Source organism: Physeter macrocephalus, chromosome 2, assembly GCF_002837175.3.
Source record: "Physeter macrocephalus isolate SW-GA chromosome 2, ASM283717v5, whole genome shotgun sequence".
Lineage (NCBI taxonomy): Eukaryota > Metazoa > Chordata > Mammalia > Artiodactyla > Physeteridae > Physeter > Physeter macrocephalus.
The window spans coordinates 47,718,061-47,732,773 of record NC_041215.1 but is presented as its reverse complement, the minus strand read 5'-3'; the positions used below and the strand labels follow the sequence as shown (position 1 = coordinate 47,732,773).

Sequence of the window (14,713 nt, the reverse complement as noted above, 5' to 3'; positions counted from 1 at the left end):
CCGCAACGGGAGAGGCCACAACAGTGAGAGGCCCGCGTACCGCAAAAACAAACAAACAAACAAAAAAAACCTGTAAGTAATACTCCTTCTAATGTATCTTAACAAGCTACTTCAAAAGACAATTGTAAAATAATTTTAATTCTGTTCACATCTTATTTCAATCTCCCATGAAAAATAAATATACATAAAATGGGAGGCAGAACAGTTTACATCATATACATACATGCACGTAGGCAGGCAGGCACATACACACATACACACATACACGTACATACACACACAGGATCTGAACCAAAGAGCACCTTCAAGTTCAAGCTTTCAACAGAACTGCTGTCAACATTTCTGTATTGCTGAAGTTTTATTTTATTCCTCTAAAACTTTTATTAGTAAATAATGTACAGTCATCCAGCAATTTGATTAAGATGGTACATTCAGAATAAAGTCAGTACCAGTTCTTTATGGTTAGCCATTCTAGAAGCTGATTCATTAAACTGACTAAGATTTGTGAAGCAGTTTATAGTTTGAGTCGGATGTTCACCTCTTCCCTCAAAATCTGAACACAACTAGAGGTTTTGATAAATTCTATGCCTTTCTTTTTCTCATTCACTAATATCTTCTGATTTTAGTCTTTTTCTATTTACAAAAATGCCTATGTATAAATTCTTAAATTTATTTATCTGAAAAAAAATATTTTGAAAGACCCTGAATTCTTTATTTTTAAATTAGTTTCAAGATATCTAATCAAGGTGGGGTGGTTTTGAAAACTCTGATTTTTATCAAATGCATCATTTGCAGCAATATGTTTTATTTATTTATACTGGAATGGGTAATAGGAATACACTATAGATAATTAAAAGTTAAAACTTATCACCTTCAGGGTCTTATTAATTAAAAGGTGATACATTTCCAATTGATTAACTTAAAAATTTATTTGTTTTTTAATTAGAATGTCTATTCTTTTCCAAAGCTACATTTTAATAATAGATGCTTTCCTCTTAAGCCGAAAACAGCTGCTCTCCAGACTATTTCCAGTGTAAAACTACCAAACATTGCATTTCCAAGCTGTGGGTTTGCGATGAGGATCCAGACTGTGCAGACGCATCAGATGAGGCCAACTGCGGTGAGTGTTTTGTGACAGTGGATCCTACCTCTTGCATTTGTATCATCATCTGAGATGGCCATAGTGAAATGAATTTGAACACAATTCTGATACAACTAGAGTCTAACATGCAAAAGTTTTTCTCTGTGCTCCCAGAGTCAATAACCTCAGGTTAGCTATTTTATAAAAAGCATGGAGGGGTAAGGCAGAAGGGTTAAGTATTGCTTTAGCATAAGTCAAAACTTTCTAAAAAGACAGATCTGAAAGGTAAGATAAAACTGTCTTCTTATGTTAGCGTATGCACATACTATTAGCATTTAATGAATAGAAACAATAAAACATTATTTTCATATTGTTCTAGGCTTCATTTTTCTCCTTAAATACATATGATTGTTCATTTATCCAATGATATATTGTTCATTCTTAAACATGGTGGGGAAAAAGAAAAAAGATAATAAAGGCATCTGTTCTGTTTTAGTAGATGACAGCAATCATTTAAGTTAGCATGTTTCTGAAACATTAATATTTTCACTTAAGATCAATTATTTTATTTACAGTTATTATTACTTAACATTGCAGAAATGAAGAACATATGTATTCATTTTGTTTAATGCATTTGATTCTATCCTGAATATGTCAACAGTGAAACAGAAATAAAGTAACAGTTGTCATGTGTAACTCATTTTTATCAACATTTATGAAACATTAATTGAGGCTATTTTTTAGGTGACTGCACCAAACTTGGCATTGTTGGGGAAGCAAAAAAGCATTTAATCTAGTAATTGATTAGAAAAGACAGAGTTTGCCCAAACTAAAGACAGAAACTTCAGGCTTCTTAGAAAAAAATGTGTTAAATGCATTTGCTAGATTCCACCCTACTGTTAATTAACTCTTCTGGGAGAAATCAAAATGATGAAAATCATTTAGGTTCTTTGAAAATCATTTAGGTTCTTTGAAATTCCATTATACTGAACAATATTCATGAGCTATATGTCTAATCACAGGCAACAATATGTCATTAAGAGTTATTTTTCTAATACTGTCTCCATATAACTGTGTCTTCAGGACATGCAATCAGTATGGCTTATCACTTTATAGTATCATAAAACCACTATTTCTCACTTTGTGGAATTGACCTTCATAATCAATTCACAAAGCATCAAACCACATCCATCACCAGTTTGTCCATAACACTTATCAAGGACTTTTGCAGACGAGTTTATATTACTGGCTATTTTGCTCTCTTGTCTTTTGTATTTTTGTTTACCAAAGCAACATGGAATAATGACTTATATTAGCTATCTGAAAAATTTCTTGGATGCAATGTTTTTTTTCTCTATTTTACTCTTCTTCCTCCTCACTTGGATGTGATTTAACTGTTTTGGTATGTTACATTGTTCAAACTGATAATTATTAATCATCATAATAAGAATAATGCCTAGTATTTATGTGCTGTTTACCGTATGGCCGAAGAAATGCGTTAAAGGCTTTATAGCGATTACTTCATTTAATCTCCTTATTATCCCTATTTTATGGTTGAGGAAAATGAGATCCAAGGAGTAACTTACCCCAAATCCTACAGCTAACAAGTGGTGGAACTGGAACTTGAATCCAGGGTTATTTGACACCAAAACCTCTGCTCTATGACCATAGCATGAATCCACATCGTTTTTTCTATATAAAAAGAAAAGATTTAAATAGTTTCTGTTATAAAGTTATGTAGACTTCTCCTAGCCACAATGATTGCTTTAAGTTTCAGACCAGTATACAAATATATACATACATACAGAAAATGGGGGAAAGGATGAATAAGGGTTACCATTTAATTTATCTTAAACCCACTCGAAAATGTTACCATGGACAGGTGCTAATTTAATTTAAAGAAACTTCTTCTACATCATATTTTAGCATGGCATTTGTCAACCCTTATTTTTGAAGGAGCTAAAAAACCACCTCTTTCCCCTTTCTTCTGTCTTCAATACATATAGAAATGCCATGTATTTTTGCTAATTCTGTTAACACCCTTGTGGGATAGTTCCTTGTTTGATGCTTTATTGAGTGGGAAAGAAACATAACACTCCTTAAAGATTAACCCTATCAAGCCAAGGCCTAATTATTTGAATAATGAGTTTCATGTTTCTCTGTGGGTGAGAATGGGCCTTGTCTAGAAGAAGGGATGTGTTTCACTATTTCACATGTCAAGTGGCCTAGCAGTTTGTAGTGTAGACTTGCATTAAATGCTGTTGAGAAACTGGCCCATTCGTTGTTGCAAAACCTCCATTTGCAACCCATTTTTATTTCAGTTGCCTTCTGTACTTTCTTAGCCCAGTGCTCAGTTTAGGGGGAGATTCTTTTTCACTCTTGGAGTTCACCTAGCCCTTACATCTTATTTTTCAGCACCAATATTTGTATTTATCTATAGTTTTATATCTAATTGTTTTCTGTCAGTTCTCAAGTTCCAGGATTATAGTTTGTTTTACCTTGACCTAAATTAAACAATTTGGTTTGTTTTGCTTTTAATTGTGTAAATAAAACTAATGTAGAAGCACACATGCAAGGGAGAGGGAGAAAGAGACAGTCACTATAGAAAAGCCTAACAAAACAGAGCACAGTAACTTAACACAAACCAAGTACACATGTAGTATAGGGAACTAAATAACCAGTAATGTGCAAATATTTTAAAAATTATTTGATTTTTATATTTACTAAAATATCACATGTTTATTGCAGTCAGCCCGGTGTAACTTTTGAGATCTTATGAGTACTTGCAAATTTAACAGCTAATGCTCAATATTTGTAAAAAATTGTATGGTAATCATTTCCAGGTTAGCATAAGGAGGCTTTGAAATCACTTTGAATAGATGTAGATTAAATATAGTTTAGGAGTCTTTGTCCAGTAATCTAGTCGTGGTGAGACTTTGAATTTAAAAATTAAATTAACTGCATAGTTTCCCATCTTATTACGGCTAGATTTTGAGATGGTTGTATTTGAGTCCATGAAAGCTACATTTGGCACGTTTGGATTTAAACTGAAAAATATTTTTAAACACCTTTTAATTCTATTTTTGTATAAATATAGATTTAAATCTATGCTACCTTCACAGTTGTAGCAAGATACAGTGGCCCTGTCTTATCCACAGGTCCCACATCAGCAGATGTGGAAGGCCGACTGTACTAAGCTATTATGTCTAAGGGACTTGAGCATCCATGGATTTTGGTATCCGTAGGGATCCTGGAACCAATCCCCTGTGGATACCAAGGAAGATTGTAGTTTTAACTTTGTTTTATGAGTTGTTAATAGTTATTATAGAATTATTTCTTTTTGCCTGAGGTTGTTTATTCTTTCCTCACTCTATGCCCAAATAAAAGAAAGCTTCTTAAAACGTAGATATACACACTTCTACTAGACTATTGATGTTAACTACTCTTGGAAGGCTGTTACACTATTTATTACAATATTGGGCCAGCGCCACATTTGAATGCCTGACCACAATCAGTAGACTACTCCAACAGTGGCAGCTCTGGGCTTTTCATTAAGAATCTCAGTTTCAAACTTTCTTCACCTTCTGCCTGCCATTTTCTATTTTAAGAATGAAATGAGCATTTAGGGGTTTGATGGATCTGTACTAGATTCATAATTCTTTGTAACAGAGTTGAAACTTTTCTACAATTTGACTCTCATAAGATGATATCAGAATATGTCTTTCCATTATGTTCTCTCTCCCTGGTTTATAGTTTAGATTCTCAGTGCCCTAGATCCCTATGAAACATTCTTTTCATCAGTTTTATGCCGGGGCTTTCCTGGTCAACTATGAACTTGCCACTCGGCTCTCTAGAATCAGCTGTTTGTGCTGCCACATCGCTCCTCCCTGTGGTCTCATTTCCTGCTTTCTTCTCCTACATCATTTCTGTGTCATCAAAGAGAGTCTTGCTTTCACACTGGTTCAGAGTCATTTGCTGCTTTTGAACAGTCTTGATTTATAACCAACCTGCTGCTTGGCTAATTATTTTTACTTAATGCAGTCACTATAATCACCCTAGCTGGGGCTTGTGAAAGGAACTTGAGCTTCCTACAGTAGCTTTGTACTTTCCACAGCCTGGATTTCAAGCATGACACTGAACACACTCAAACCAAAAGACAGAACCCGTCAATGCTTGCTTTTATTTTCCCTTAAATGTCTGATGAGGAAATTTGAATTGGGTTACTCAAGCTATGAGAATATAAGAAAAAAATATATTTTTTAAGTTAAAGCAAGTGTAATACATATTAAACTATAAGATATTTCAAACACAAAGACTCGCACAGAAAGTTACACATTTATATACCTGTACCATTTTTAATAGACTTTAACATTTGGTCTAAGATATCTCTTAAAACATTTAAATCCCTACAATAACAACTAAAGCCCACCTCTATTTTTTCCCCTTACCTTCCTCCCCTTGTCCTGAAGTGGCTACATATCATTCACACATATATATATTTTTAATTTTACTGTATTAGTATGCATTTATTAATATGTACCTAATAGTTTAGAGTATTTTAAAAGTTTACATAAATGGTATTATATTTTCTATATTAATTTGAGGCGTAAGATTTTCTAGTAGTACAGTGTATTCACGTGATAACATATTTCCATACTAAAGATAATTTCTACATGTCTCAATTATTACACATTTGTTGGCAAATAAGGTACAAAATGTTTTATTCAATCTGTGCTATAGACACCACGAAGTCTCAGTTCTCTGCTCAGTTGCTTTAATTGTTACCTTAGATGAAAGTTTGTTAAAAGCAGATGCGACAACATCTAGAGGCAGGAATCTGTTAACCCTACAGGCAATATTAGGCTAAATGTTATACTTAGGATGGAGGGCTTGGAATGAGCCTGAAGAGGGAAGCTCTGATACTAATGATGAACTATAGTAAAATAATTCATGATATTTGAATTAGTTACTTGTGAATTTAGTTATTTTCAAAAGTAATTTCCACTTAGACTAGCATTTAGTAAATGTTAGTTCTATGATTTCAAGATAATCTGGGGGGGAAGGTCTGTGTTCATATTTGCAGGAAAGGATGATATACTAAATTCTGTACCTTGGAAAACAGTGCACACTTACGTATATTTTGTTAAAACATCTGTTACTGTTTTTAATTAGTGTTTCCTGAATTTAAATGTAGGTTACAGATTTATGTATTTTGATTTGTAACAAATGATCTGAACATCCTCAAGTGCCTTTACCCTGCTCTGTGGCTGTGACTTTTTTGGGAGGGGTGAGGTGAGGGGGGTTATTGTTGAGGGAGGCTGCTGGGAGACTGATTTAAAATTTTCTAACATGTGGCATCACAATATCTCTTAGTTATTTTGAAGAGTGTGATTATATATGTTTATGCTAGCAGGTGGGGAGGAGAAAGGGCCTCTAATCCGCACATTCTTTGGACCCCTTTTGGTCTCTGCTACCTGATTGGTCTCATCTGTAGTAACTAACCTGTGCTGTGGAGTGCTGGCATCACTGCTCTTTGCTTGAGTGTAGGCTCAGCTGTTTGTCTCCATGATTCTATTCTTGGTGAGCTGCAACCTGATCTTAAGTTTCTGCTGATACACGAAACCTCTTGAGCCAAGATCTTCATGGAGACACATGATCTTGCAAATCTCCAGGTCATGTCAGGAGCAAGGGAGACTGCCTCATGCTTACCTACCTAGCTACCACCCGCTCTTAACATCATAGGATCAGTCATTCGTGAGTTTTGTTGACTGTGTTATACACTCGACACTAGATGTTTCTCCTAGAAGCTTGGCATGGCCCCAAGATAAAAACTTTGGCTCCAATAGAGCCCTTGAAGAAGAGCCTCTCTGTAGGAATAGGACCAGGAAATTGTCTTCTAGCTTTTATACAAATAAATGAATGAACTACATGTGAATGAATCATTAAATAGTCTAAGTGGAACACATTTGGTCTTTTTATAAATTATCTTCAGTAATTTTTATGCATTGATCATCTCTCTACCAAAAGGATGTGCAATTATTTGGTAATGTTTTATTTTTTCTCTCAATAATGAGAGGAAACTGTAAGATTTAATTTTTATTGTACAAAACTAGAAAAAAGCCCACACAATGAGTCAGGAAGCCTGCCAAATATTCCAGACTCTGGATTGATCTGAAATAAAAGCCAGGAGAATAAAATAACTTTTTGCTCGTGAGGCTTATAGTTGAGTTTGTAAAGGAGGGGAACTACATATATGTTTTAATAAGAACTGGGTTGGTGTGGTTGTGTTTTTTGTTTGTTTGTTTGTTTTTAAGAAATCGAGTCACAAATTTAACATTTCTGTGATATTTTTGTTTGAAAAACTTCATCCTTGTTATACTGCTCCCCTCATCCTTGGCCAAGTATATTTGATTCTCATAAAATAAAATAACACACATACATACACACAAACCCTAGTTGCAGATTTATAGCAGTACATAGGAAGCCTACGTATTAGATGCTGTATTTAAAAAAGTATGAAATGTAGAACTTTAAAAATTTGCCTGCTTTTACCGACTTTTAGAACAAAAATATGTGTGTTTCTTTTAGTTTATAAGATTCTGTTCACATATCTTTTGGGCTGGCAATTTCCTTACAGGATATTCTATCATTTATATTTTCAGGTGTTATTTAATGTTGTTTAGTACCATGTGTATAGGATTATACTGTATAGTAATAAACGAAAGTAGGTAAAATGAAAGATTGTATTGCCTCTTCTCAACAGCAACACCTGATAATGCACCTCTGTGTAGAAGGTACTTTTGTTTATTCCTTTAAGAAAACTTAGATTTGTGCTTATATGTTAAGATCAGTTTGAGGATCCCAGTGGTATCAGACTTTGTTTACAAAAAGACTATCCATTTTCAGCCATTAACATTTCAGGACAAAATGTAGTAATGTGTAAAAAATGACCTATTGTAGAGTTGTGACTGTAACATTTATTAGCTTTGTGATGTGTATGTAGGGGACAGATGTGGTATAGATGATGTTTCTGATAACCATACTTATTCTCCAATCAGTGTTAGATTCAATGCCTGGGCTGCAAAGCCTCTGGGCTAGATTTTTTATGTCATCAGGCCACTGTTCATATATGGTTCCTGTTCAGAGTTCATGTGGGAAATAATGGGAGTGGAAAGAGAGGTGACATAGGGTTTAGTGTGAAACAATGAACTCTGTTACCTCTTGCTGAGTTATGGATGCCAGAGTAAATTACTACTTATTTTTATTTCCATTTGAAATCTTAACCTTCTAATTAATATTATTATTTTTCAAATCCAAAATTCTTGAGAGGTATTCTTAAAGGAATATGAACAGAAATTCTTCATGATGAGTTTCCTTTGACCCAAAGAAGAATTGACATGAAAAATATTATTTAAGGGCTAGAGAGATAAAATAGAGAGTGGATCTACCCTGTGACCAGAGATTTCTCATTCCTATGGATCTTATTATCCACATGAGTACAACACTTCCCTTCAAAATTCTATGTTCTAAGAAAGAGACAAACCTCCAGTATATAAATATTTCCCTTTTGATACAGTTACTGGGTTTTGACTAATATTTGAAAAAAAGCAGAATATAAACTGATACTATTTATTAAAGTTCAAGTAAATCTAATATGTTTTCAAATAGTATTTTTGATTAATGGTATTTGGGTTACATGAATTGTATTACCTTACTCAAGCAATCAGATTTCTAATGTAAGTTCATATATTTATATTTAACCTCAAACTAATAAAAAGTTACAGAATATGGGTATACCTGCAATAATATTATAGTAACCATTTTTCTGTAAATAGTAATATCAAATATTAATGTTAAAGTAAATGTATGGTATTTTGTTTTAGTTCATTAAAATCAACCATTCAGGAATTGAGTGTATTGACAATTAGTGTTAAATACTGAGTATTAAATATTGAGTGGCTGACTCAATAAAAAAATCCATATCACAATGCTAGGAACTTACTTTTTATAAACTGCCATACAGCTTTAATTAATTAAGCTATTGAAAGAGTAACATCTAACCTGTTTCAACTTGTTGAAGACATTTCTAAAGTTTAATCTAATTGTTTTCTATCACCAAGTAAACAGTACTGGCAAAAATGTCATATTACTTAATAGCGTATATAGCTATAGATCCACATTTTGAATATTCTTATATTACATTAAAAAATCAAATATGGAATCTGTTTATATTTTAGTCTCCTTTGTAATTAACTTCTGAATCCTAAAAACAAAATGTACTCAGAAAATTCAATATATTACTTAATTCCAATTAATCATGTTTTTCTATAAAAGATCATACAGCTATGTCTCTTAACAATTATATCTGTGTATCAGTAAGCTAGATGCCTCATAGGGATATTTCTATCTGTTTCTAGAAGCTATTCATAGATGGTGAGGTGTTATGTTACTTTATGGATTCCTATCCTAGAAGTGCTTTGGATGAACTTAGAGTTCTTGGAATGAGCGTATCCCCAGTCCGATGATAATTACTGCTTCAAGAAGAGAATCTTTTGGATTCTCAGATCTTCAGTTTGGTCTTTTAATGTTTAAAACCACAAGATTCTTGGTATAAAGAGGCAATGAGCAGTAAAAATCTCACTGGGTAACTATCAGGGAATCACAGAGGTATAGGAAACTACCTCTAGTAATCATAAATCATTTTATGAACTCAGTACCCTGAAAATTCAGCCAGTTCTTTTTAAATAAAGAACATTTTACTGAGTCAGAGGGAAGATAATTGAGAATCAATCACTTAAAATATGAACAAAATTTTTTTTTCTGTCTGGATTTACCATGTCCATTTCATAATATCCAAATAGAGGTAATTGCAGATCAGATTCATTAATATTTCTTAAAATTATTATTGGGAACATGTAATTTAAAAGCCTGGTATTACCAAGAGATATTACCAATGGATATTGGTATTACCAATAGGGAATTTGAAAATTATGCACAAGGCTGAATTTCAAGGGGCTCTCATATCAGCACCCCTATTCTTTGCAGAGGAAAGCACCAGGACTTTTAAAATCTCTGGATGCAATCAGTTCATCCTACGACATACTTTGGGCCCAGATTGTATTACTTGTTTCCTTTTTAATATTTTACTTGTAGAACTAAGCTTGATTTTTTTTTTTTTTTTTTTTTTTTTTTTTGCGGTACGCGGGCCTCTCACTGTTGTGGCCTCTCCCGTTGCAGAGCACAGGCTCCCGACGCGCAGGCTCAGCAGCCATGGCTCACGGGCCCAGCCGCTCCGCGGCATGCGGGATCCTCCCGGACCGGAGCACGAACCCGTATCCCCTGCATCGGCAGGCGGACTCTCAACCACTGCGCCACCAGGGAAGCCCTAAGCTTGATTTTTGTATCTTTATAACATTCATTTATTTTAAAAATTAATAAACATCTACTGAAAATGTTAAGTAAGCCATTATATATACTCAGGGAATTCAAAGTCTAATAATAAGGATAGTTTTGAAAGCTCATCATGCTAGGCATTGTGCTAAACTTTATGTGTGGATTATGTGTGGATTATATCATTTAATCCTCACAACAATCCTACGAGAGAGGAAGTTATGTGAGCGAGTATAACTATCATTATTCCTATTTTATAAATAAGGATATAAGGCTCAGAGAGTGTAAGTAATTTTCCCAGGATTACCAAGCTAGAAAATGAGTAAGCAGAATTTGGTTCCACAGGAGATGTCTTCAGCCCCATGCACTTAACCATTACTCAGTAGAGCTTCCTTGACCTGGCTTAAATTTGCAGTAAGGCAAGGAATTAAGATGCAGATACAAATGATCCTAGACAAATAGGAATGGATAAATGTCATCAGAAAAAAATGCATACTTAAATAGAATTTTTTTAAATAACATTGTCAATAATAGTGAGTGGGCGTAGGAGTGACAATAAAGGGATGCCTTGTCTATAGTCAATTGGAAAGCAAAACAATGTCATTAAATTCTAGCTTGACACAATTCTAGTTTGACACTAGCCTAACAAAATCCAATTCTCTCTTTGTTAAAAAGGGAGATTAGTGAGTGTTGAGCAAAGCCTATTTTCCCATGACCAAACTTTTCATAATGAAGCAACTAGAATAAATGAAAGAGAACTGAACAGGGGATAACCTTCTCAGCAGCCAGTCAATACTATGTAACACCCTGCTTTTTCACTGTTAGAGCCATCTGGTACGTGATCTACAGCTTGCCATCCATGTCATGCAGATCACACGTTTGAAAATGTTGTCCTGCACTTGATTAACAGAATGAATGAAGGTGAATATAGATTTATTTTTTAGATCATGCATTTCCTCCTTCCTGAAACTTTTATAAATACATGAAATTGCTGTAGGTACGTACAAACAGTATTTTCAGGAAATGGTGACATTCCTCAGAGTCTAACTCTATGCATAATGCAAGTCATTTAAGGAACTGCAACAGTGCTTTTAAAAATGGTATCTTCATTATATTCTTATTCAAAAGTCTCTACCAATCTAAATGAAGTGTAAGTAATACAGAGGATCTATTAATAGATAAAATGAATTCTAGAATTCTTATCAATGGCTATTAATTTGGGATGACTAAACTATTATTAAAATAGATTAAAACACGTGACTACTGAGAAGATAACATTTGCTCATGCTAGTATTACCCTTAGTGTACTTTCAAAAACTTTCACCATGCAGAAGTGAAGGTTATTGACACTGTGCTTTGTTCCAATTTTTTGAAAACTTTAATATAAGAAAGCATTTTTTTCTTATTTTACAAAATTTGGTAATTAATCACTGGGCATGAATTATCTAGATTCTTTTCTGGAAAAAAGTCTTGGCACTACATGCTGTATTTTTTGGCACTGAAACAAATGCAAGAAATGAACATGCTAAAATCTCTAGTTTGGAACAGTTAAGACAAAAGTAAATTGACTAAAGGTATGATTCTTTTTCAAAAACTATCGGGTGTGGGGTAATGGGATGGCAGTTCCAGTCTTAAATCCCAGAGCTTTCTTTGCGCTATTTGGTTTTCACAGCTGGAATTTACTACTTCTTTAGAGTACAAAACTATTCATCCACCCAGTTTCATTTTTTTGGCTCAGTGCTGTGACTTAATAATTTTCAGCATCTTACTCACAGATGGAAAGTGTTCACTAACCATGCTGCTGAATTAACACGGAATGCATTTCTAAACCACAATAAAGGATGGAGCTGAAAGCGTCAAGTCCACAGTTTCATCTAGAGTGCATATATTGTTATGATGTTCATAGAATCTTCAAAGGAAAAGGATCATTAGAGGTCCTCCGGTTTTCACCTACTTTAATAGGGCCACATCTATCATTCCTAATCAAACAAACAAACAACAAAAATACTTCTCTTTGTCTAGGTAATATGCTAGAATCGCACTATAAATTAAGCCTATTTTTTTTTCCTTTTAAAATATTTCCAGTGGAAATATTGAATAACCAAGCATTATCCTTTGGGTTAAAGTCCTTTGTTTAAGGACTCAAATTTTTTTACGTCCTTCTTCAGGCCAAAATAATTTCATTTTCTTTAATCTCTCTGCATGTGTTCTATTTTCCATTCTATTCATCAGCTGTATATCTCTCTCCTGAAACCTTCCTAAGTTCTATGCTTTGGGTAAGATCTATGGAACAGTATGCAGCATTTTTAGTTATATATGTGCTGAGTATCTCCTGTTCTCCACTGCTGTATGCCCACTCTTGTATTCTAATACTGCTTCTATGTTATTGCATTTTTAAAGGTTCTAATGAAGCCTACTGTCTCCCTTGCCAAATTATAAATTCCAGGAGGGCTGGATCTATATATCTTTTAACCCCTAATATATCCAGTACCTAGTACAGAATGTGGCACAGATAAACATTTGAGGAACGAGTGAAGGAAGGAAATTTTAAAAATACAGATTTTATTTGGTTCAACCGAATATAATACCTTTCTCCCCTAAACCTGAACTTTGGGAATCTAGTTTTCTTTCTTTGAGTTTATATGTATTTTATTTCATATTTGTGAAGAACTGCTTTTCCTCCTGATCAATTCAATAGTTGGGGCTTGATTAGTGTACAAAATTGCCTAAAATTGTAAGGGAATTTCAATATAGAGAATCACTGACACGTTCTGTCAAACTTGTACAATGAGATGTGCCTCCTCTCTGTAGGAAGAAAGTGTGCTATGGCAGTACAATCAGGCAGCTTTCTGAAAAGAGCCTAAAACTCTGGCGTTACTAGCAACAGAGCTCCATTCTTGATTTCAAAATTCGTTAAGTGGATAGATTCTTCAGGTCTCTACTATTTCCTCATTTGTGAAAAGATATAATACTTTTGTCCTTAGAAAGCTGATGAGAGGATTAAAAGAAATAAAGGTATATGAGTACCTAGTAGATGTATTAGTACATAATAGACCCACAGAAAATATTTTTTGTCCCTTTTTTCAGAACTTTTTGCTACATATTTAGTATTGACACAGGCTAAAACAATTACCCATTCTGTAATGGAGACAGAAGGGAACAAATAAAAGATTTAAATAAATACTATGAAATTTTATGACAATAAAATGGTTCTGTGAAATCTTGCTTTTTTTGTCAGAAGAGAGGAAAAAATAAAACGTAGAGTTAATAATAAAGAGTTGGTGACTTAAGAGAATAATGCCTAGTGTGTTAATAAATGTTAAAGAGCATATGACTAGTATGAATCTTCAGGTACATATTATATGGTATCCAGGAAATCTTAGATTCACAATTCTGTATATTCACTACACGTCCCTGTGAGTCCTGTTTGTTTGTTTAACTGCTTTATTGAAGTATAATTGGCATACAATAAACTGCATATATTTAAAATGGACAATTTGATAAGGTTTAACAGGTTTGTTAAACAGGTGATTAAATCCTCACCACAATCAAGATAATGAACATGTTTATCACCCCTAGAAATTTGTTTCCCTTTGCAATACCTCTCCCTCACCCCACTTCCTGCCTTTCCCCTATTACCTGCTTTCAGCCCCTGTAGATTAGTGTACATTTACATAAAACTGGAGTCATACAGTATGTATTAACTTTGTCTGGCTTATTTCACTCAGCTTAATTATTTTGAGATTATCCATGTTAATGGTTGTATTGAATGTTCATTCCTTTATATTGCTGTGAAGAATTCTATTGTATGGATAAATATAATATTTTTTATCTATTTACCCATTTATGATCATTTGGGTCAGTTCAAGGGTTTTTTTAATTGAAGTATAGTTGACGTACAATATTATATAAGTTACAGGTATGCAATATAGTGATTCACAATTTTAAAGGTTATATTCTATTTATAGTTATTATAAAATATTTGCTATATTCCCCATGTTGTACAATACATTCTTGTAGCTTATTTTATATCTATCTAATAGTTTGTACCTCTTAATCCCCTGATTCAAGTTTTAAACTACTGCAAATCAAGTTGCTATGAACATTCTTATATCAGTCTTGGTACGCATACATGCTTTCTTTTCTCTACAGGTAGGCTAGTTCACATGATAAGTGTATGCTTAACTTTTTAAGAAATGTTTTAAGAAAGTATCAAACTCTTTTCCAAAGTGGTTGTACTAT

At 33.6% G+C, this 14,713-nt stretch overlaps 1 protein-coding gene across 1 annotated transcript in view; it reads left to right on the top strand.

Moving 5' to 3' along the window:
* LRP1B (LDL receptor related protein 1B) overlaps window positions 1-14,713 on the top strand; it is a 1,933,320-nt gene that overhangs the window by 1,727,340 nt on the left and 191,267 nt on the right. The window contains exon 66 of the mRNA XM_024122386.1: window positions 1,001-1,120. Coding sequence (XP_023978154.1) covers window positions 1,001-1,120 — 120 coding nt within the window. The remainder of the gene's footprint in view (window positions 1-1,000; window positions 1,121-14,713) is intronic.